Source organism: Microtus pennsylvanicus, chromosome 14, assembly GCF_037038515.1.
Source record: "Microtus pennsylvanicus isolate mMicPen1 chromosome 14, mMicPen1.hap1, whole genome shotgun sequence".
In the NCBI taxonomy this organism is placed as follows: Eukaryota; Metazoa; Chordata; class Mammalia; order Rodentia; family Cricetidae; genus Microtus; species Microtus pennsylvanicus.
In genome coordinates this window covers 66,943,411-66,966,075 of record NC_134592.1, presented here as the reverse complement: position 1 = coordinate 66,966,075, position 22,665 = coordinate 66,943,411, and the positions used below count along the sequence as shown (strand labels likewise).

At 41.2% G+C, this 22,665-nt stretch overlaps 1 protein-coding gene across 4 annotated transcripts in view; it reads left to right on the top strand.

The window, feature by feature from the left end:
• Immp2l (inner mitochondrial membrane peptidase subunit 2) overlaps nucleotides 1–22,665 on the top strand; it is an 807,887-nt gene that overhangs the window by 37,589 nt on the left and 747,633 nt on the right. For all 4 annotated transcript variants that reach the window (XM_075948078.1, XM_075948081.1, XM_075948082.1 and 1 more), the window contains exon 3: nucleotides 2,382–2,518. In XM_075948078.1, coding sequence (XP_075804193.1) covers nucleotides 2,384–2,518 — 135 coding nt within the window. In that variant the 5' untranslated portion in view covers nucleotides 2,382–2,383. The remainder of the gene's footprint in view (nucleotides 1–2,381; nucleotides 2,519–22,665) is intronic.

Sequence of the window (22,665 nt, the reverse complement as noted above, 5' to 3'; positions counted from 1 at the left end):
CTGCAAATTTCAAGATGTCATTATCTTTTTCTGCTATGTATTACTCCATTGTGTAAATGTACCATATTTTCCTTATCCATTCTTCAGTTGAGGGGCATTTAGGTTGTTTCCGGGTTCTGGCTTTGACAAACAATGCTTGTGGTATGAATGAGCATCCTTTGGATATATACCCAAAAGTGGTATTACTGGGTCTTGAGGAAGGTTGTTTCCTGATTTTCTGAGAAATTGCTATATTGATATCCAAAGGGGCTGTACCAGCTTGCATTCCCACCGGCAATGCAGGAGTGTTCCCTTTACCCCACAAACTCTCCAGCATAAGTTGTCATCAGTGTTTGTGATTTTGGCTATTCTTACAGGTATAAGATGGAGTCTCAGAGTTGTTTTGATTTGCATTTCTCTGATGACTAAGGATGTTGAGCATTTCCTTAAGTGTCTTTCAGCCTAAATGGCTATTTTTGTTTCTACTCCTAACCAATTTTTGCACAACCAAATCTTGCTTCTTCAGGTTGTGAGCAGAGCCAATAATCACACAGGTTAAGCGAAGAGATAGGATAGGATTATTTTTCCCCAGTAACCAGTGAAGAGCAGGCTCTGAGGGTCAGGCTCTCAGATCAATTTCCCACCTCCTCTTAGTCCTAGCAGGTGAAAGAAATGGGCACTATGTTTATAACTTCTCCAGGAGGGCGCCACTCCATGAATTCTGTCCCCCCTTTCCACCTGACCTTGTTCGCAGTTCCCAGGATGTTGTGAAAATTGTAAATTGTGCTCTGGAAATGTCTCATAATTGCAGCATGACAGTATGAGGCGAAGGGACAACTAGCGAGGAAGAGAGGAGGTAGCAGAGCCCATTAGAGCCAGCCTGGCTTTGGTGGGTCTCACATCGTTTTCCACATAGAGTCCCCACCATGGCGTGATGTGAACCAGTTTTCCTTAGTGCACGGACTCCCTTGGGGATGTGCTTGGGTGAGGGCGTACTATGGAGGGATGGAGAACAGAAACAGTGCCTGGTAGAGTGGAGTGTTCCACCATGACAGTGTTGCCCTTCTGTCTAGAGTATGGGGAGAGAGCAGTGGACGCTGCTTTGGAGGGTGCACTCTGGGAATTTGAAATACCCGCTGATGGCATTGACCACACCTCGTCACATGGTCACACCAGTCAGAGAGGCTCAGAAAGAGCTTTCAGCTGGGTCAACACATCTCACTGAACTTCTGTTAGGGAAATTAGATTGTGTTTCTCTATTGTTAGAGCAGCAGAAAGAATTTTCTTTAGAATGGTTGCGTTTCTAACTTTTTCACTGATGTTTCCAAGTAGACAAAATGAAAAGACATAATCCCAGTTCATGCATTTTCCTTTGGAATTTAAGGCACACTTACCTAATAGTTCTAGACATGGGGCTGAGATATGCTATGAAACAAGGTTGCCATGCTCTAGCTAAGTTTTCTTTTCTTCTGTGATGTTGAGGATCAAACCCAGGGCCTTGTGTGTGCTAAGCCCATGCATGCTCTGCCACTGAGTCCCGGTACAACCAATTCCTATGTTTCGCTATACGGTTTTGGCGACTTTGTTTATCTATTTTTTTGATGTAGGTGTGGCGGGGCTGCATCCTGCGACCTGGTTAGCTTTATCTGAAATAATTATATGGAAATTGTATTTTTTTAAACATTGTCTGGCCCATTAGTTCTAGCCTCTTATTGGCTAGCATTATGTCTCTGTCATTTCTAGAGTTTGTAAGTTGCTTACTTCTTATTTACTTAGGTAATATTATATCCTTCTGGAGTCTTTGATGGAGTTGAAGAATAGATAGATAGTTATAGTTTTCCTTAGTTATGATAAAGATAAAATAGATGTAAATATTGTAATTTTTACTTGATAACTGTTTTGTTATATGTAATTTTGCTATGTTAAAGTTAAAGCTTTCCTTTTTTTGTTTAAGCAGAAAAAGGGGAAATGATGGAGGAAGGTCATTGGTTAATTAATAAAGAAACTGCTTGGCCTCATAGTTTAAAACATAGGTGGGTGGAATAAACAGAACAGAATGCTGGGAAGAAGAGGAAATGAGCTCAGACTCGATAGCTCTCCTCTCTGGGGCAGACACGATGAAGCTCCGACCCAGGATGGACATAGGCTAGAATCTTCCCGATAAGCGCACCTTGGGTTGCTACACACATTATTAAAAATGGGCTAGTCCAGGTGCGAGAGTTAGCCAAGAAGAAGCTAGATATAATGGGCCAAGCAATATTTAAAAGAATACAATTTCCATATAATTACTTCGAATAAAGCTAGCCATGCAGGAGCCAGGGCGGCCGGAACGCAGCCCTACTGCTCCTTCAACATTTTTTTTTTTTTGGCTAATTTTCTGCTGGTTGTCCTTGTGTACCTAGGTATGGCACAGTCCCAAGGCTGGCTGAGAAGATACTTCAAGGCCTTCTGTAAAGGCTTCTTTGTGGCAGTGCCCGTGGCAGTCACGTTCCTGGATCGGGTCGCCTGCGTGGCGCGAGTGGAAGGAGCCTCGATGCAGGTGAGCACGAGTTCCGCTTTGTTCTGTAAAGCCCATGCTCCTTTGTCTCTCGCGTACTGGGAATAAGAGCTCACCCAAGTGTTTCTGTGCTGCGTCCTGAGAGGTCCAAAAAGACACTGAAACTAAAGTTTCACCTTTTCAACTTTCTTTTTCTTTTCCATTTTTGTGGTTTTTCTCGAGATATGGTTTCTCTGTGTAACGGCCCTAAGTGTCCTGGAGCTAGCTCTTGTGGACCAGGCTGACCTCAAACTCACAGAGATCCACCTGCCTCTGCCTCCTGAGTGCTGGGATTAAAGGTGTGCGCCACCACTGCCTGGCCCCAACTTTCTTTTAAAGGCTCCTGATAACTATTATTATAATCAGAGTCGAGATGAACAGAATTAATTACCAAGTAGGTCTTGGGTCTGTACTTTGATTTTTCTGTGAATTACAAATGGAGACTTAAAGAAAATGTATTAAATGGTGTTGTTTTTTTATGACTATGGCTACATTTGAACACCTGTTTAAGACTAAATTAGGCAGGTAGTGGTGGTGCACATCTTTATTCCCATGCAGAGGCAGACAGATCTCTGCAAGTTCGAGGTGAGCCTGGTCTAGAAAGACAGTTCAGGGATAGCCAAGGCTACACAGAGAAACCCTGTCTTGAAAAACCAAACCAAACCAAAACAAAACAAAAACCCCAAAACAAAACAGTATACTTTTGTTTAAGTTAGATTCAGTGACTTGGTTAATGTGTTTCAGTTTGTTAGAAAGTCTCTGTAACTGATTCCTGATTCCAGACATTCTAATATGCTCTTTAAATGAGTTACTGATTAAAACTACACTAAAAATTTTTAAGTTAGTTTTTATTTTTATTGTGTGTGTGTTCAGGTGTGTGCATGCTGTAACTATAGCATATATAGAGGTTGGAAGATAATTTTATGGAGTATGAGTTCATTTGTGTTTCAGGGATTGAATTCTTGGAGCCAGGCTAGCTCAGCAAGCATTTTTATCTGCTGACTCATTTTGTCAGCCCACACTGAGTAAAAATATTAAATGCAGTTTATAGTGGAAGAACCTTGGAGTGGAGATTTCCAAAAATTTCGTACATATATTTTTGTGGAGTAACTCAGAGGAGGTTTTATTGAGGAACTGGTGTTTAGAAGCTTACTTGGTGAGAAGTTTTGTGCAGCTGAGCAGCTCGCATTTTGTAGCAGGATTTTCTTAGTTGTCATCAGCATATATTAAGGTCACGCATTGCACCAAATATCTCTGTCAAATAAATATGTAAAGTGAATATATAGACTTCCAAGAGATTCTAATCATGCAGAGTAATCTAGTTAGGTTTTTATCTTTGTTTTGCTTAGAACTAGTTAAAGCACCAGTTTTAAAGAATAAGGATGGATGTATTCCAACATAATTACGGTGTTAAAAATCAGACCCTTTCCTCAGTGTGGAGGTCAGCAGACTGTTAGGTTGAGGCCTCTGGGGGAGGCTAGTGTAATGCTAGGTTGTGTTTATGTTCGCTTTTCTTCCTTTATTTGAGGGATCCTTAGGCTGTCCTCTTGGTCAGATGATCTTGACCTCAAACCATCCATTTCCAGTTCCTTCCATAGCAGGTCACCAGTAAATTTGGTTATTAATTTGATGAAAGAAATGTTTTAATGCACACAGCAGCATGCAAAGCTGCCTTTGTTTATAAATGCAGTTGAAAACATTTAATAAGGCTTGGTCTTTATGTTTTATTTCTTTTGTTTTCAATTCCTAGCAGCCTTGTCTTAGAGATAATCCCCAGGGGGAAAGGTAGATTTGCTTTGTAGAGCTTTTGAGTCAGATTTATCATTTCAGATTAAAACTGGCTTCTTCACAGCCAACCAAATCCTTTTTGGAGCCCTAGGACCTTTTAGTAATAATCAGATTAATAATGATTTTCTCCAGTGTCCTTAGTGCTCTTTTGCTACACAACTCCCACTATCTACAGAAGGATTTTTCTTCTGTACAATACAAGACCTCCTTACTTGGAATCTAATGATATTTCAGGGGATTATATCGTAGTATCCTAATCTTCATACTTTTAGCGCAACATGTTCCTACAGAGAGCATATAGTTATGGCTATGGTAGGGAACACCAAAGGCATTCATTAAAATATGTGAAGTATGATTTTTGCTCACAAGACATTGATTGTTTTGTTGAAGAACAAAGTTCATCCCTAGTGAGGAAGGCAAAGAAGAAAGCGTTAAGTCATGTCATTCCCAGATGCCGTTCAGCCGACTGTTATTAGCCTTACACAGATACGCTTGACTCTGCAAGTGCATTAGTCATGCCTGCATCATTCCCAGCTCTACCAGGTGCATTAGTAATGCCTGCATCATTCCCAGCTCCACGCTTAACAAGTTCAGTTTATTACTTGGAGTTTGTTTGGTACTGCGTGCCAAATCCCCTTGGTTACAGGTTATAGGAAAATAGCTTGAATTTACCTAGGTCTACAAATTCATTGGAGGGTTTAGGATGCAGCCATGATTGGAGCAGCAGCTTGGCAGCTGTCATTAAGAACCGGGGCCAGGCTTCTCTCTGATGCCATGTTCGCCGTCACGAAGAACCAGGACCAGCCTTTTCTCTGATGCTATGTTCGCCGTCACGAAGAACCAGGACCAACTCTCTCTCTGATGCTATGTTCGCTTCTATCTGCATATTTGTATATATATATTTTTTTGCCATCCATGTCAGGACATGTGGAGTGCGAGCCACTCACATGCTTTAAAATGCCCCATTCTGGCGCCACCTGACAAACGTCACACTTCTCTGAAATTAGAAAAATCAGTAGCTCTCCTACATACAGATGATAAATGGGTTGAAAAAGAAATCAGGGAAATATCACCCTTTACAATAGCCACAAATAACATAAAATATCTTGGGGCAACTCTAACCAAACAAGGCAAAGACTTGTATGACAAGAACTTTAAAACTCTGAAGAAAGAAATTGAAGAAGACACCAGAAAATTGAAAGATCTCCCATGTGCTCTTGTGTAGGTAGGTAAAAATGGCAATCTTACCAAAAGCAATCTACAGATTCAGTGCAATGCCCATCAAAATCCTAGCAAAATTCTTCTCAGACCTTGCAAAAACAATTCTCAACTTCGTATGGAAAAACAAACAAACAAAAAATAACCAGGATAGCCAAAACAATCTTGTCCAACAAAGGAACTTCTGGAGGTCCTACAATCCCCGACTTGAAACGGTGTTATAGAGCTGCAGTAATGAAAACAGCCTGACATTGGCATAAAAACCAGTGGAACCGAATTGAAGACCCGATATCAATCCACACACCTACAAATACCTGATTTTTGACAAAGAAGCTAAAAATATAAAATGGAAAAAAGAAAGCATATTTAACAAATGGTGCTGGCATAACTGGATTCATCATGTAGAAGAATGCAAAATGTTTATCACTATGCACAAAACTCAAGTCCAAATGGATCGAAGACCTCAACATAAAACCACACACTGAACCTCAAAGAAGAGAAAGTGGGAAGGACACTTGAACACACTGACCAGGAGACTACTTCCTAAATATAATCCCAGTAGTACAAATACTGAAAGTAACAATTAATAAATGGGACCTCCTGAAACTGAGAAGTTTCTGTAAAGCAATGGACATGGTCAACAAGACAAAATGGCAACCTGTAGAATGGGAAAAGATCTTCACCAACCCCACATTGGACAGAGGGGTGAGCTCCAAAATATACAAAGAACTCAAGAAACTTGACATCAAAAGAACAAATAATCCAATAAAAAATGGGGTACAGACTTATACAGAGAACTCTCAATAGATGAATCTCAAATCAAAATCTTAGATGAAGCTAAAAGACACTTTAGAAAGTGGTCAACATCCTTAGCCATCAGAGAAATGCAAATCTAAACATCTGAGAGATTCCATCTTATACCTGTCAGAATGGCCAAGATCAAAAACACTGATGACAGCTTATACTTGATGGAATATGGGATAAGGGGAACACTCCTCCATTGCTGGTGGCAGGGAAAACTTGTACAGCCACTTTGGAAATCAGTATGGTGATTTCTGAGAAAATTAGGAAACAATCTACTTCAAGACCCAGCAATATTGCTGCTGGGTATATAACCAAGTATTTACACAATGGAGTACTACACAGCAGTAAAAAAAATGACATATTGAAATTTGCATGCAAATGTATGGATCTAGAAAAAAATTATATTGAGTGAGGTAACCTAGACTCAGAAAGACAAATACAATATGTACTCACTCATAAGTGGCTTCTATACATAAAGCAAAGAAAAAAAATGACCTATAGTCCACAACCCCAGACAACCTGGACAACAAAGAAGATCCTAAAAGAGACATACATGGATCTACATAGGAAGGAGAAAAAGACAGGATCTCCTGAGTAAATTGGGATCATGGGGGCCCTGGTAGAGGGTAGAAGGGAAGAGGGAGGAAGGGAGGGGAGGAGAGAAAAAACGTACAAGTTAATAAAAACAATAAAAAAGTGAAAAATCTGGGGGCAGGGGGAGACCGTGATTGACTCAGGCTCTATCAAATTCTCTTACATATACATAGGTCAACTTTGACCATCAGGGTGTTATGATTTATATAGCATTGGATAAGTACACACTCTCACCTGTGACTGAGTGATCTGTGTGAGTTAAGGACGTGTGTGTGTGTGTGTGGGGGGGTGTTGTATCTTTAAATTTTTTTTTTTAATTTATTTTTTTTTGGTGACAGAATCTCTGTAGCCATTTCTGGCTTGGAGCTCAGTTTGTAGATCTGACCTGCTTTTGTCTCCCAGTTGCTGATATTAAAGACATGTACCATCACAACTCGTCGGAGAATCTATTTAAGTCACATTATTTGTGAGGATTGAGCATGAAGTACAGGTGGTATTTCCAAGAGGACAATGTTTTTAGGTGAAATTGGAATAGATGTTCTGGAAAGACAGGAGAAATGCATTTGTCTCTATAGCCTCTGGAGTTCAGATTAACTTCAGTTAACAGATCATTTACTTTACAGCTACATTAGACATCACTAAGTCATACCTAGAATTGTTTAAGACCAGAAATTTACACTGAATACATTTGTTGACTACACAGTGACTCTTCACTGTGTTTGAAGACATTGTTGCTAGCCACAGCTGCGATGCATTGAGCAGGTCTAGACCCTGGGGTTCAGCAGATTGGTTGAGATTGAAATAAACGCCTGCCTTTCCATTTCTCTGGTTGTGGGGATTTCTAGATGTCTCAGCACATCCTACAGGAAACACTCTGGATGTTTTTTTGGATGCAGCCTGAGGCTGTTATCCACTATAAGGCTATGGTTGGGTCCCTGAAGATGGGTCCTCTGGATTGGTGGTGAGGTGTTCTTGTACTAAGGCTTAAAACTCTGAAAGGAGGACCGAGAAATAAGAGGCAGGAAGGGAAAACACAGCAAAGAAAGAAGAAAGCAGTGGCAAAGATGTGAAGGTCAGCTGGGTGCTACGGAATGACGGAGGCAGCTGGAGACGTAGGGCCATGAGCAGGAGTCAGAGCCCAGCATCTGTGACAGAGACTCAAGGCAGAAGTGTGCTACTCGAAGACTGATGAGTCTCAATGCAACCATGACATATGTCTGCTGCGTGTTCATGCGCATTAGTTCTGAGGAGATGCCGCATTGCGCTGTTCACTGATACTTCCTCGTCATTTGGAATTCATGTGGTGGATATTATTGGTTTTAGAAACCTGGTATAAGGTACTGTGGTGGTTTGGATGAAAATGGCCCCAAAAGACACATAGACAGTGGCACTATTGGGAAGTGTCCTTGTTGGACTGGATGTGGCTTTGTTGAAGTGTGTCACTTGGGGCTGGATTTGAGGTCGCAGATCAAGCCAGGTCCAGTGTCTCACCCTCTTCCTGCTGCCTGGGGAATCCCCATGTAGAACTCTCAGCTTCCTCTCCAGCACCTTGTCTGCCTGCATGCCACCATCCTTCCTGCCATGATGATAACAGACCGAATTGTCCATTAGTTGTCTCTGAGGTGTAAGCCAGCCCTAATTAAATGCTTTCTTTTGTAAGAGTTGCCAAGGTCATGTTGCTTCCTCACAGTAATAGAAACCCTGACTAAGACAGGTATTTCGTTGTTTTGTTTTGAAGAGGCCTTATTAATTAATCCCAATTTTATTATTTTAATTTATGCCTTAAAATACTTTAAGTATGATTTAGTGATATTTAATGATATTACATATAAAAGTGAGAAAGTTATTTTAATTGTTTCTGTATTTTCAAATCTATGATTAATTTGTCTCCAGACGTACTTTGGGGTATAGACACTATCGAAAAGCACTGATTACAGTACTGGGATGCACTGTAATAGATATTAGACGTGATAATGAATCAGACGCAGACTGCCTTTGAGACACTTTTACTTTACTAGAGGAAGTTCAGGACCTACAGCATGATGAATATATCTACTATAGACCATGTCCATCTCCCAGATAGATATTTTGTTATTATTTAGTATATCCAGAAATTAAAAGTTATTAAATTTAGCATATCCGTTTGTTTAAGGCCAAACCCGAAGTCAACTAGTGGAACCAAGTTTCTACCTTCAGGGAAGCTGAAGACAGGAAAATTGAGTTAGGAAGTGTTTCCTGTAGCCAGGAGGACTCCAGGGATAAATGGTTGGTCATAGAGGTTACTTAAAAAGTTATTTTCTTTTGAGCTTACCAAGAAATATTCCTCATTTTTTCTAAACCAATATAGACAAATTTGTAAACAAATGGAAGCTGGAATATCTGCTCTGTTTTGAAAACCTTTAGTTTTCAGATACCTCAGGCCCGATTGTATTGCCACCTCAGTGTGGCCTGTCTTTAAGTCAGTTTGTAACTTAAACATTATTTAAGAAAGCCCAAAGGCTGAATCATGAAATCTAATTAAAGATATTTGTACTCTTACTCTTTTAACTTTCTGGGCTAGTGTTATGGCAACACCGAATATTTACCCTGGGAGTAAATTTTGATATAAGAGTTCTTTAGATATTTACAAATACTTACTGGCTGCAGTGTAGCAGGGAAATTTGTTTTTAGGATTTTTTTTCTTTGAAAAACAATTATTTACTTTTAAAACAGTCCTCAGTAGTTCTTTTCTTAATGTAGGTTTTCTAGTTTTAATTTGCAACTCATCAGCCATTTTAATAGAAGGATACAGATTATCAGACGGAAAGAGTCTGGTTAGATGACAGTAAGTCATAGACGAAACTAAAAAAATTTAACGAACAATGATGAGTTCAATTGAAAACAGTGTTCAGCTTATGCCGCATTGTTTTTTTTAAATATAGCTCTGTAGATACAGTCGTTTGGATGAGACATCCCCTTTGCAATGCTCAGCACATAATGATCGTGGGCACAAATGACTGGTTAATGATTATTCATGCTGACCTGTTGTTCCCTGTAGTGCACATGAATCAATTCTACTGCTTGTTGAAAGGTTACCTATGAAAGTAGATGCACTTTTTTCTCTTACAGAAGAACCATATCACACAACATTAATTTAATTCAGGAAATGAAGACTGATACCACATACAGTTGAAACCACAGTGGGGATTTATGTAGGTGGAATGCAATTATTCAAATTAGAACTTCAATGAATTACCAGGGCTTTTAGAGCAAAAGGGTGCCCTAGGAATAGTTCAATGACCTCACACCCAAGTTTTAGGCTTTATTTGAGTGAGAATGCCTGCAGCGGGGTCACTGGCTCCGGTAGAAGGTGTGTGCTCTCCACATTTAAAATTAAGATCTAAGGCTTTTTCAAGTGAGGAAGAGAAGTCATTTTGAATATTGTCATCTTATTTTTTGCTGCAATTGCTGCAGGATTTCTAAGTAGCAACCATTCTCTTTTTCCTGTTTTGCATTGCCAGAGGCAAAAACACTTGAAATTATCATTGCATTCTGCCATCTTTTCAGCTCAGACTTCAGATATATATATGCAAATAGATTTCAAAGTTAGGCAATATGAGGGAAAGTAGAGTTTATTTAGTACCTGTCATTACTCATCAATAATACCTGTTCAGCTCATCAATAAAACCCATTCATTGGTTTCAAATAGCCTTGACTTTGAGCCACCTATGTACAGACCTCAAGAAAGTGACTTGTAATAAACCTCTTAGGCTCCCACGTAGTTCTGTAGTCATTATCTTCTTGCCTGCTGAGTTGAAAATGCAAAGTTCTGTCCAAAAAGTAAGCAAAGAAGCCCTTTCTTTCTCTCAAATCTCTACTTTGAAAAATTTAAACATACAGAGGGCTTACCGAGACTCACTAGTCATTGTGGTTGTATTAATAACTGTGATTCTGCTATTCTCAGAAGCTGGATGCATTCTGAAGGAATGAGTTACACTGATTTACACCCCAGCGTTTCTGGTGGAGTTTGGGAGTTGGACTTCCTGCTGAATTTGCACTTCTGAGATGCTGGGAAACACCTGGCACAGTTTTCCTTCTGTGCACACACCACTCCTCTGTGCTTCGACACCCCCCTCCCCCATGTCGACCAAGGCTGACGTCCAAGGAAGCCAGGATTTAATGTTCAGATATTTTATGAGGTTGGCTTGTGTGCTTTCTTCCCAAATTACCTTTGGCACAGAAATCTCACCTGAAGGTTCCCCTTAGGATGTTCCAGGTTTTTATGGAGTTCTGCAGCCCATCATTAACGGAGAATTCAATGGTTTGTACTTATAGCAACAGACATGTGACCCTGGAGCAGTTGGTTAGTGATAACTCTGTAATGTCCCTTTGTGGATTTGCCCCCTCTCTTTTTATCACTGGAGAATAATACGACTTCTGTTTTGTACAGCCAGGGTTATGGCTTCTTAACGCTAAGGCTATTATTATGCCTTTAGAAAATTAACTAAACTTCATATGGTGGCAATGCTTATAATAATCCCAATACTGGAGAAGACAGGGCAGTGGGATTGAGGGTCTGGGCTCAGTCTGGGTTACATAGCGAAACCCCTCATGTGCCAGCTTGGCACACCTCATTGCTGAGCTCTGTGGACCCTGAAGAGTTGGAATGGAGTTGGTTTGACTTGGTTATGATGTTGACTATCAAAAATGACATCAGTTCTGCTTGTCATTCTCCTTCTGGTCCTGTACTAGAGCATAGACTCTGGACACAGGCTTCTCCACTGCCTCATCTCGCATTTGTGTAGACGACAACAACGACAACGACAAAACCCAGGGATGTCGTCAGGGTTTTATTTCTCAGCTCCCCAGGCTTCTAGCCTCTGAGTCTGTCTGCTTTCCCACCTGCCTTCTTCCTGTATTTCTTCATTATGAGACACCTGGGCAGAATTAGTCCAGAGAGCGGGAGATGGCGGTAGTGAGTGTAGATGCTCGGTTTTGGCCTAAGACTGTAAATACTGTGACCGCCTCCCATCAGAGATAATAAAAATGGGTATACCTTGATAGAGAACCCATAGTAGTCATGTGACTGCATTCTAGCCAGTGAAAAATGACTGGGAATCAGGCGCCATTTCTGCTCTGGCCCCTGAAAACCTTGGTAACATTGTGCTCTCTGGTGCTCTTTCAGGTTTCTGACTGGCTGCAGATGTTTGTGTTCTGTTAGGAACTAAATAATCAGTTGTGGCCAATAAAGGTTGTACTTACATGTCTGGAGGCAAGAGGCAAGGCTCCCACAGAGGGCCTCAGTGGAAGGACACCGTAGTGCTCAGAAAGCAGGGGACAGGAGCAAGGTGAAGGCATCAAAGTCAACATCGTGTTCCTGCAGAAAGACAGGGAAGGGCAGGTGGACAGGTCTGGACCAGCCAATCTGCAGTTTAGGAGACTAGATGCCTGGGTCTGGTAGCTGGCCTCAGAGTGATTACGGTGTAGGGACACTGTCTCTTAAACTGTATTGGCTTGGCAGAAGAGGGAATAGCTCTGGCTGAGACTGCACATCAAAGGCATGCTCCGGGCTTGGCTTTTGCTGTCTATGGTGCCATAGTCATGGAAGGGGCAGTCTTTGCTGCATGGGAAAACATACAGGTACCTTCTCGTCATCCCTCTGATCCATTCAGCTGCCTGGAGCTGCCGCTGCCAGCAACCACCCAGTCTGCAGAAACTAGTTCAGGAAAAGATCAAAATGCAGGATTCAAAGCAGAGTTTCTACTGAATGCTTCTAGTGTTCATACTGCCACAGACTGGAGAAATTGTAAGTGGGGAGTTTTAGACTAGACCTCTATTTGAATAGAAAGCACAGCAGACAAGCACATACAGGGACTGCGGCCTTGTGGGCTCTTAGATACATATGTTTCTGCATGACCATGCAAAACTCGTTTGCTAGCCACTGAGATTTTGGGGTTTTATCCCGAAGCAATTCGCCAAACAGGACTCAATTCCTTGCTTTTCCCCACAGTCCTTTTAAAACCAACCCTGTTACAACGATCTGCCCTTCACCCGTGATTAGAAATTCTTCTCTGCTATCCTTTAGCTACTTCACAGATTATTACTAACTGTACTTTGTAGGCTTCTCAGAGAAAGAGACTATTTTCTTCTCATCTACCCATTCACAGGGATGCTGAATAAATGCATATTAAATGTGCTCTTTGAAGCATTAAAGTGCTTGAATAATTAAACTACAGAAATATGCTAAATATTCATTAATCATTTTTTTTCTCAGACTTTGAGGGCGTTTCTTCACGATTCTGAAAACTTTCTTTGCTCGCTGATGGACTTGTCATGTTCTTTACGGCAGAGGTGTTCAGACCTTTCTGCCCATGACTCAAACTAAGTTACATCTTACTGTGCAGTACACACTTGTGCACAGCAGAAACTAAAGCTTCATGTAACAATACTTCAAAGATAATTATCATCATTATGTGCAGTGCCCTCTGATACTTTCAGTTATGTTTGCAACCCGCTAAATTGATTCTGTGACTCACTCATTGGGCATGACCTGTAGTTTGGAAATTGCTGCTTTCTGGCTGGAGGGAGGCCCGGCAGGATGAAGCAGCTCAGACTGAGCTATAACTAGGGGAGTAGAATGTGTTTGTCTTTGATGATAAAATTTTAAGTGTGGATTTGTCCCAGGGGTTTAGGCAATAAGGACAACATGAAGGATCTGGAGGCCCATCGTCTATTCTTGGTTTAAAAATTTCTTTTGTAGTTGATGCGATCCTTGGGCCTTTTTCAGTTAATGTCACCTGGTGTATTTATTAATTATGACTCATGAGCCCAATCCCATACCTATGAGATTGGAATAATTTTCTGAGTACTTTGGAATATGTATTGTAAGAATTTCTGTAAATGGTAACGTTTGAGAATTGTTTTCTTATGAAGAATTCAAAGTCTCGGTGAATTCAGTTTGTTAGAGCTTTGCTAGACTCACAGCTGCCTTTATATGACAGACAGTTCTAAGTATCGTTGTTAGCATTTGATTTTTTACTCTTGGACTTTCAAGAATATGTCCTTTAAATGACAGTTCTAGGTATCTTTGTTAGCATTTGATTTTTCACTCTTGACCTTCAAGAATATGCCCATTTTGACCTTCCTTTTCTTTAAAACAATATTTTTAGATTATTTATTTATTTATATATTTATTTATTTTCTGGGCATGTGTTTGCCCTTGAAGAGGGCCTTGAATAACCTGGAATTGGACCAGTGGTGAAGAGCCACTGTGTGGATGCTGGCAATCACACCCGAGTCCTCTGCATTAACAACACCGGCCGTGAACCGATGAGCTCCTTCTCCAGCCCGCGCCATCTTCTTACTCATTCCATATTTGTGCTAACTGTAGCATGCTTTAATCTTTCACATGCCTATGTCAGTTTATAAATATGTCCTTCGAGTTTTTACCACTTAAGAACTTCATTTTTTTATGTTTTGTTTTTCACTTTCTGGTCTCTGTATTTTAAAAGCGAGCATTTTATACTTTTTATCATATTGGTTTTTTTTAAGTCATCTTTTATTTTTGCCAGAAAACATTCCTTTCCTTGTTTAAAAAAGTAGACTGTAATTTTCTTTGTTTCTTTATTTTATTTTATTTTATTTTATTTTTGGTGGTGCTGGGATTGAGCCTAGGGCTTCGCACATTAGACAAATGCTCTACCACCGAGCTATATTCGCAGCTGTTTCTGTAATTGTTGATGTTGAGAAAGAAGCATGACCACATGTGTCCTTTGAGTGATTGGCCCGTTCCCTTAGCATGGGAGCCATGTTGATTCTCAGGGAATGAGGCTTCCCTTTTTGATTTGTAGATGCCTTCTCCCTCAAATCTCCCACAATTTTTACTGCTGAGTGACTTGCTTTGACCAATGAGACATCAGCAGACAGAATAGAAGCCTGGTGAGTGTTCTGAACTGGAAACATGTAAGAGCTCAGGCTGCTTGGCTGAAGGAGACACTGGAACCTTGTTGGGATCCTGGCCTGCAAACCTCAGTTAGAGCCCGATGTGTCTGTGCGGTCAGTTTGAGCTGGCCAGCGCATTTGCCCTCAGATGGTCCCATCCAAACAGGTGACCTCAAGAGATGCTTGAATGGGATCTCCCCAATAAGTGGGGCCCCAAATGCAGAATTGCCGACAGTGACTTCATCTATCCTTGTAGGGCACAGTTTTGCAGTGATTTGTTATAAAGCAACAGACAGCTGAGCAAAACTCAATAGTGTTAGTGAGGTTGCAAGTCAGTCCTCCAACAAGCAGCGTTAGTTCTGGGACTCTGTGGCTTTGGGGGGTTGGATTTTTGGGAGAGTTTGTTAAATGGCAGGAAACTTGTTTTGGAAACCAGGAAGGTGGGGAAGTAACTGGTGTCAGAGACTGGAATGCAGGTTTCCGTTGTTCATATTACTAAAAGAGCCTAAACTGTCATCTTCAGGAACTCTGAAAAAGGCAATGTGCACACCTAACAAACCTGCCCATCAGGCTGAGAGGGCTTCTAGGAAGAGAGTTGAAGCTGTCGGTTATTTCTGTCTAAGGGATGCAAAGGAAAGGAAACACAGGTGCCCAAGACTTTACAGGTTAGGAAATGAAATACTGGTTTGTTTCTAGTTTCCAAGACTTTATGGGTTAGGAAATTAAACACTGGTTTGTTTCTACTTTCCAAGCAGGCAAATCATCTCTGAGCAAGAAAACGTTTGAGGTAGGTAGAACACCCTGACTAGAAAATGCTTTAAGATCTACAAAGGAGCTGGGTGGTGGTGGCACACGCCTTTAATCCCAGCACTCAGGAGGCAGAGGCAGGTGGATCTCTGTGAGTTCGAGGCCAGCCTGGTCTACAAGACTAGTTCCAGGACAGGAACCAGAAGCTACGGAGAAACCCTGTCTCAAAAAATCAAAAAAAAAAAAAAATCTCCAAAGGACTGGAGGGGGTGCTTCCTAAATTCTTTTCACTTGATGTGAGAGACTCTATGGCCCTTAAGACATTTGGGCCACTGCATCCCAGCCCTTCCAAAGGAGCTAAGTCTGTTTTGAAAAATTACTGGTATAGTTTAGGGTTGACTGTCACGAACCTCAGTTAAGTTAGTAGGAAATCTATGAACTTTTAAGGGATTTAAACTAGCTTGTATTAAATCAGTTTAAAAAGAGGCCAGAGTCTCCAACATACTGTGACAGAAACATTTCCTTTAAAAAAGGAACAGGTCTCTTAGCTCCTAGACACAGACCAGGAGCTAAATACCATGGAGAGTCATTCCGGGGAAGAGGAAAAGGCCCTACTGGAACAGTCTTTGGATAAAAGGCCTGTACACATACAGTGCTGGATTCTGTCAGCAAATGACTTCTCCCTTTCTTCCACTGCCTTTGAAACATTTGTGTTCTTATGTCACAAGTCTCATTTTCCATTTTAATGGAGTCCAAGCCGTACCCTGGAATCCTCACCTTTGCTTTGGCCTGTTGCCTATTGCAGATGAAGGGACTTTGCTCCTCTGTCACAGACCTTTGGAACTGCTGTTGCATGTGACATCAGGGCCAGAGAGTGGAGTGTTGCAGGTTGTTAGGTTTCCATCCGGCCTTTTTCCCTGGTACCCAACCTCTGTGTCGTCTCTACCACACTGTTTCTAGGCTTGGCCAGTTGATCTCCTTAGCAGGTGGAATAGCAAGCAGGGCTTGTTGGATGCCTACACAGAGAAGCAGGTCCTCCCACAGCCACCTGAGTCACCCAGCGAGGCCAGCACAGATGAGATTGCACAGTCGTGGGCAGTGATCTGCCCTTTCTGTGTTGGAGTGCTTTGTTTTGTAGCTCTTCGATGAGTCACATGAGGCCTGCAGTTCTTTTGTCCCTTTTCATCTGACACAGTGCTTAACAATTCATTTTAATAAGCAGTTTGTTTCTAACACAGTGGAACCCCTTAGTTCTGATAGGTTGGCTCCATGCAGCTCAAGGGAACCTCAAACCAAAATTTCTATTGATACCTTTTGAATGCTGGATTTAAAAATGTTACTTTTATGTAAAACAGCATCAAATTCAACAAAAGGAAGCAAAGGGTTTAAAATCTGTTGTCTTTTCTTACATATTTTTTTTGGGGGACCCACCGTTTTATTTTCTTTATTTTTCTTTGGTATCATATAGACACAAAGTTTCTAGAGAGCTCCGCAATGTCTACCACTTTACAGGTAACCTTATGAATAGATTTGCACACCGTTTGTATACATCGAGGAATTAGCCATTTTAGGAGGGTTGACTTCTGGCAGAATCATCTAGAGAGCCTTTTCAGGGGCTAAAGAGATAGATGGCTCAGTGGTTAAGAGCACCAGCTGCTCTTCCAGAGGGACGGGTTCTGATTCCCAGCAGCCTCATGGCCCCTCTCAACATCTGTAACAACATCTGTAACTCTAATTCTCGGCAATTCAACCTCTGGCTTTCACAACAAGGTGTGCACACGTACACAGATACACATGTAGGCAAAACACCCATACACATGAACAAAAAAAGCCTTTCTAAAGCCTTATTATTTGAAATCATTCTTTTTTTTGTTACTATATGTCTTACTGTGGACATATTATATTTTATGTCAAGGAATATGAACGATAGAGTAGCTTCTTCTTGGCAAGAAGAATGGTCCATGGAAGAAAAAGCCTTTCATTGTGTTGGAATTTTATTACACACAAAATAATATATATCTTATCAGGGCATAAAATATTTATATAAATTTTTCATTTCACTAATTTCACATGATCTATTACATGCCATGAGTTGAGCTATAAACCAGAATATTGACTTTGAATTCTGTGATAGTTACTTATGAAATAACACACATGTATTTAAAAAACAGATTGGTTTTTTAAAAATATTTTTAAATTATATATCCTAGGGTGTTGGTGTTATGTGCATTTGAGTGCAGCTGCCTGAGGAGGCTGGAGGCATTAGTTCTCCTTGGAACTGAAGTTACAGGCAATTTTGAGCTGTCTGACCTGGGTGCTGGGTAACTTTCACTCTCACCAAGAACACTCCCCTCACCTAACCTCTGAACCATTTCTCCAGCCCCATACATAGAGTTTTTTTCTTCATTTCAAATTTTTATTCATTTTACATACCACCCACAGTTCTCCCTCCCACTCCTTCCCCCTTCCTGCTGGATCTTCCCCCATCCACTCCTCAAAGGCTAAGGCCTCCCATGTGGAGTCAACAAAGCCTGGCACATTAAGTTGTCCCAGGACCAAGCCCCTCCCCCTGCATCAAAGCTGAGCAAGGCATCCCACCATAGGGAATGGGCTCCAAAAACTTAGCTCATTTACTGGCAATAGATCCTGGTTATACTGCCAGGGCCCCTCAAATAGACCAAGCTCCACAACTGTCGCCCACATGCAGAGGACCTACTTTGGTCCCCAGCTGTCGGTCTAGAGTTCGTGAGTTCCCATGAGCTTGATTCAGCTGCTTCTGTGGGTTTTCTCATCATGAGCTTGACCCCCTCTCCGACCTTGCTCACATAATCCCTCCTCCTTCTCTTCGACTGGACTCCTGGAGCTCTGCCTGGTGCTTGGCTGTGGATCTCTGCATCTGCTTCCATCAGTTACTGGATGAAGGTTCTGTGATAACAGTTAGGGTATTCACCAGTCTGATTATAGGGCAAAGCCAGTTCAGGCACCCTCTCCACCATTGCGTGGAGTCTTAGCTGGGGTCATCTTGTGGATTCCTGGGAGTTTCCCTTGCACTAGGTTTTTCCCTAACGCCATAATGGCTCCCTCTGATGTGGGATTCCCCTCTGTATGCTGTGAATACCATTGGTTAATAAAGGAGCTGTTTTGGGCCTGTGATAGGGTAGAGTAGAGAATGGTAGGGAAACCTAAACTGAATGCTGGGAGAAAGAAGGCGGAGTCAAGAGAAGTCATGGAGCCACTCTGGGAACAGATGAACTGGAACCTTGCTGGTAGGCCACGAGCCTCGTGGTAAAATATAAAATAATGGATTACTTTAAGATATTTCAGAGCAACCCAGAAATACGTTTAAGCTACTGGCCAAACAGTATTGCAAATGATATAGTTTAGGTTTGTTTATTACGGGACTGGGTAGGACAGAAACCTCATGTAACAACCCCCCCAACTCGACCATCCCATTCCCTCATGCTCTCATCCCCCATCCTTTCCTCTTTACTGCTCCCAGTTTACCCAGGAGATCTCATCTATTTCCTCTTCTTAGGGTGATCCATGTGTTCCTCTTAGGGTACTCCTTGTTACCTAGCTACTCTGGGGCTGTGGATTGTAGTCTAGCTATCTTTACATCTGATATCCACATAGGAGGGAGTACATACTGTGTTTGTTTTTCTGAGTCTGGGTTACCTCTTTCAGGATAGTTTTTTTCTAGTTCCATCCATTGGCCTGCAAATTTTATGATGTCATTGGTTTTCAAAGCTGAGTAATACTCCATTGTGTAAATATGGCACATTTTCTTTACACATTCTTTGGTTGAGTGGCATCTAGGTTGTTTCCAAGTTCTGGCTATGACAAATAATGCTATGTGAACGTAGATGAGGAGCTGTCCTTGTATGATTGAGCATCCTTTGGGTATATGCCCAAGAGTGGTAATGCTGGATCTTGAGGTAGATTTATTCCCAATTTTCTGAGAAATTACCATACCATACATAGAGGATTATATTTATTAAATTATGTACAAAGCCACAGTTGGACTCTTGCAGTCAAGTTTCAGGGAAAAGAATCAAGTAATGTCTAAAAAATAGGAGATTATTATAAAAGGAAGATATACCTTAAAAGTCTGTAAGAAAAGAGTATAAAATCCACTGGTTCAACCCTTAAAAACAACTCATTGCTTGTTCATCATAGAACATTGTGTACTGATTGGTGAAAACTTAGAAATGATAGAATAAAACCACACACCAAAAGTCTACCTTCCAAATTTAGTTCTTTTAATTTGTCTTCCATCTAGTAGTAGTTAAAAGCCCTGATTGGCAGCAATGTTCTAGTCATTGCAATCTAGTAGTGATTTCTGTTAGTCTAATATCTCTCCAGCTGTGTGCAGATGGAGACACAGGAACAGAGAGCAAATGCTTTACTGACAGTTTCCAGTTTCACAAATTGAAGCTTTGGCTTCAGATGTCAAAACTTGCCTTTCTGAACCTTTGTGGGGTCTCCACGTCTTTTTTTTTTTTTTTTTTTTTTTTGGTTTTTCGAGACAGGGTTTCGCTGTAGCTTTGGAGCCTGTCATGGAACTAGCTCTGTAGACCAGGCTGATCTCGAACTCACAGAGATCCGCCTGCCTCTGCCTCCCGAGTGCTGGGATTAAAGGCGTGCGCCACCATCGCCCGGGGTCTCCACATCTTTGTCTGCGCAGTTCTCTCTCTACCCCTTTCCTCTCTTCAACCTGCTGTCTCCACCTTTCCTTCTCTTCTCCCGTCCTTCCCTTTGTTCCCCATCCTCTTTTGTCTAAGGTGGATCATACAATTTGTTTTTTAATCACATTTTTACTCTGTATACCTGGAATACTCTATATTTTTTCTGCAATGTGATTGCTACTTAGTTTTTTTTAGTCCAGTGCTGCATAATCTAATCACTCTTAAGTTATAGTTTAATCAGCTGACAGTCAGCTGCATGTTTGTCTCCGTGCTCCTCCTTCTGATCTATTGCTACAATATTAACAGAGGCCTCGTGCTACATTGTAATGCTTCCTTTGTTATTTACCTCATTTCTGGTCACACAGACTTCTATTTCCTATAGTCACCGGCAAAAAGAGAAAGTGTAGTTCACTGATATATTTTGAGATACTGCCTTCATATAACTCGTATTACCTTCTGTTATTATAATTGTTCTGTTTTATTGTTGTTGACCTTTCATTGTGCCTGGTTTCTAAACCAGGCTGTCATAGCTATGCATGTATGGGGAAGATCTTAGTGTGTGTATGGAGAGAGATAGTTTGGTATTATCTAAAGTTTCAGTGTCACTGAGGGTCTTGGGATATTTTTCTTGTGGATAATTTTACTACTGTATTGAAGTTGGTGAAGGCTTTTACTCTAACAAATAATGTATAATTAGCACCTTTGATGCATTTCTGAGTTCCTCAGGAGAACGTGCTAAATATGACATTCCTAGGCCTAAGGATAAAATTAGGCTTTAAGCACGTTTTAACAGATTACCTTGCACATAGTTTGCAAAAATTTTTATTCTTACATGTAATATATGAAAGTGCCTGTAAAATGTCATGCTTCTCTCTATAATAGAATACACAATTAATATCAGGAGAAGGAAAAATTAGCAACTCAGTATTTTTGTAAATTAAAATAATGTGACATATGTCTTCCTTTACTATACATACTTATAGATTTCAATATTCTCTCTTAAAATCAAAGTTTCTAATATTTATTTATTGGTGTGTGCACATGTGCACTTCTGCTGTGCAGGCATGTGGAGGTCAGAAGGGACTTGCCAGCATAGGTTCTCCCCGTCCACCATGTTGTCGCCAGTATCCTCAGCTTGTCAGGCTTGGCAGCAAGTACCCTTATGCTATGCCCTGAGCATCCCGATGTCCCTCCAATTCTATTAAAAGAAAAATTAGGAAATAATGGTTAAAACTTATAGTTATTTTAATGAGAGTGGGATTTCATGCACTATTAAAAGGAGGAAATTCACTTGTCTTAGCCAGTGTTCTCTTGCTTTGAAGAGATGCTATGACCATGCCAAAGAAAGCATTTAATTGAGACTTGCTTATAGGTTCTGAGGTTTAGTCCGTTATCATCATGTCAGGGAGCACACAGAGAGTTCTACCTTCATATCTTCAGGCAGCAGGAAGAGAGAGTCTCTGGACTTGGAATGGGCTTTTTGAAACCTTAAAACCCACCCCCAGAGACACACTTCCTCCAACAAGGCCACGCCTCCTAATCCTTTCCAATGGTGCCCTTCCATGGTGACCAAGTATTAACTCTATGAGCCTATGAGGGCCAGTCTTGCTACCACCATATCAGCACTCTGGCCGTAAGTGGAGAATGTTGAAGAGCCACAGGTGGATAAGTAAATAAGTGATCATAACAAAGTCTCCCCACCCTGCACCTGAGATGGACTATCGCCATGTAGCCCTATTTGGCCTAGAGCTCCGCATGTAGACCAGACTGGAACTGAAACCACTCCTTCTGGATGTTGGGCTTAAAGACACGTATCATTAAACCTAGCAGACAACAAATGTATTTTTATAAAAGCCTCCTAAGCCTCCTAGTGACCACAATGTCACGAGGTATGTATGGGAATCAGTTGCTGAGCACAGTGCCTGGCAGGCGATGGTTGCTTTTCTCAGGTGATGGAATGAGGGAAAGGACACCCGGATCGATTCCTGTTGTTGCCCAGACTCAGCAAATGCAGCAGCTTCTCTGTAGGCTGTTCACCTTGTGAGGAGGCAGGGAGAGGTCGGGAGCCCTGTCTGCTCAGAGGGCAGTGATGAGTCAGGCATGAGGGCTTGTTCTGGAAGCTTCATCATGGTTGGTGACTTTCAGAAGCTGGAGGATGTGTGAAGGGCCAGGACTTAAAAGTATACATTCCTTGTGATTGTTATTAAATCATTTTGCTGGGCTAAGAGCCCCAAATAAAATATTTGCATGTATTTAAAAATTTTTCTTTTCTTTTAAACATATAAGTATTTTCCTTGCTGTATGTGTGGATGTACCACCTGTGTGCAGTACCCAGAGAGGCTGGAAAAGGGTGCCAGATCCTCAGGAACTGGATGGATATAGATGGTTGTTATA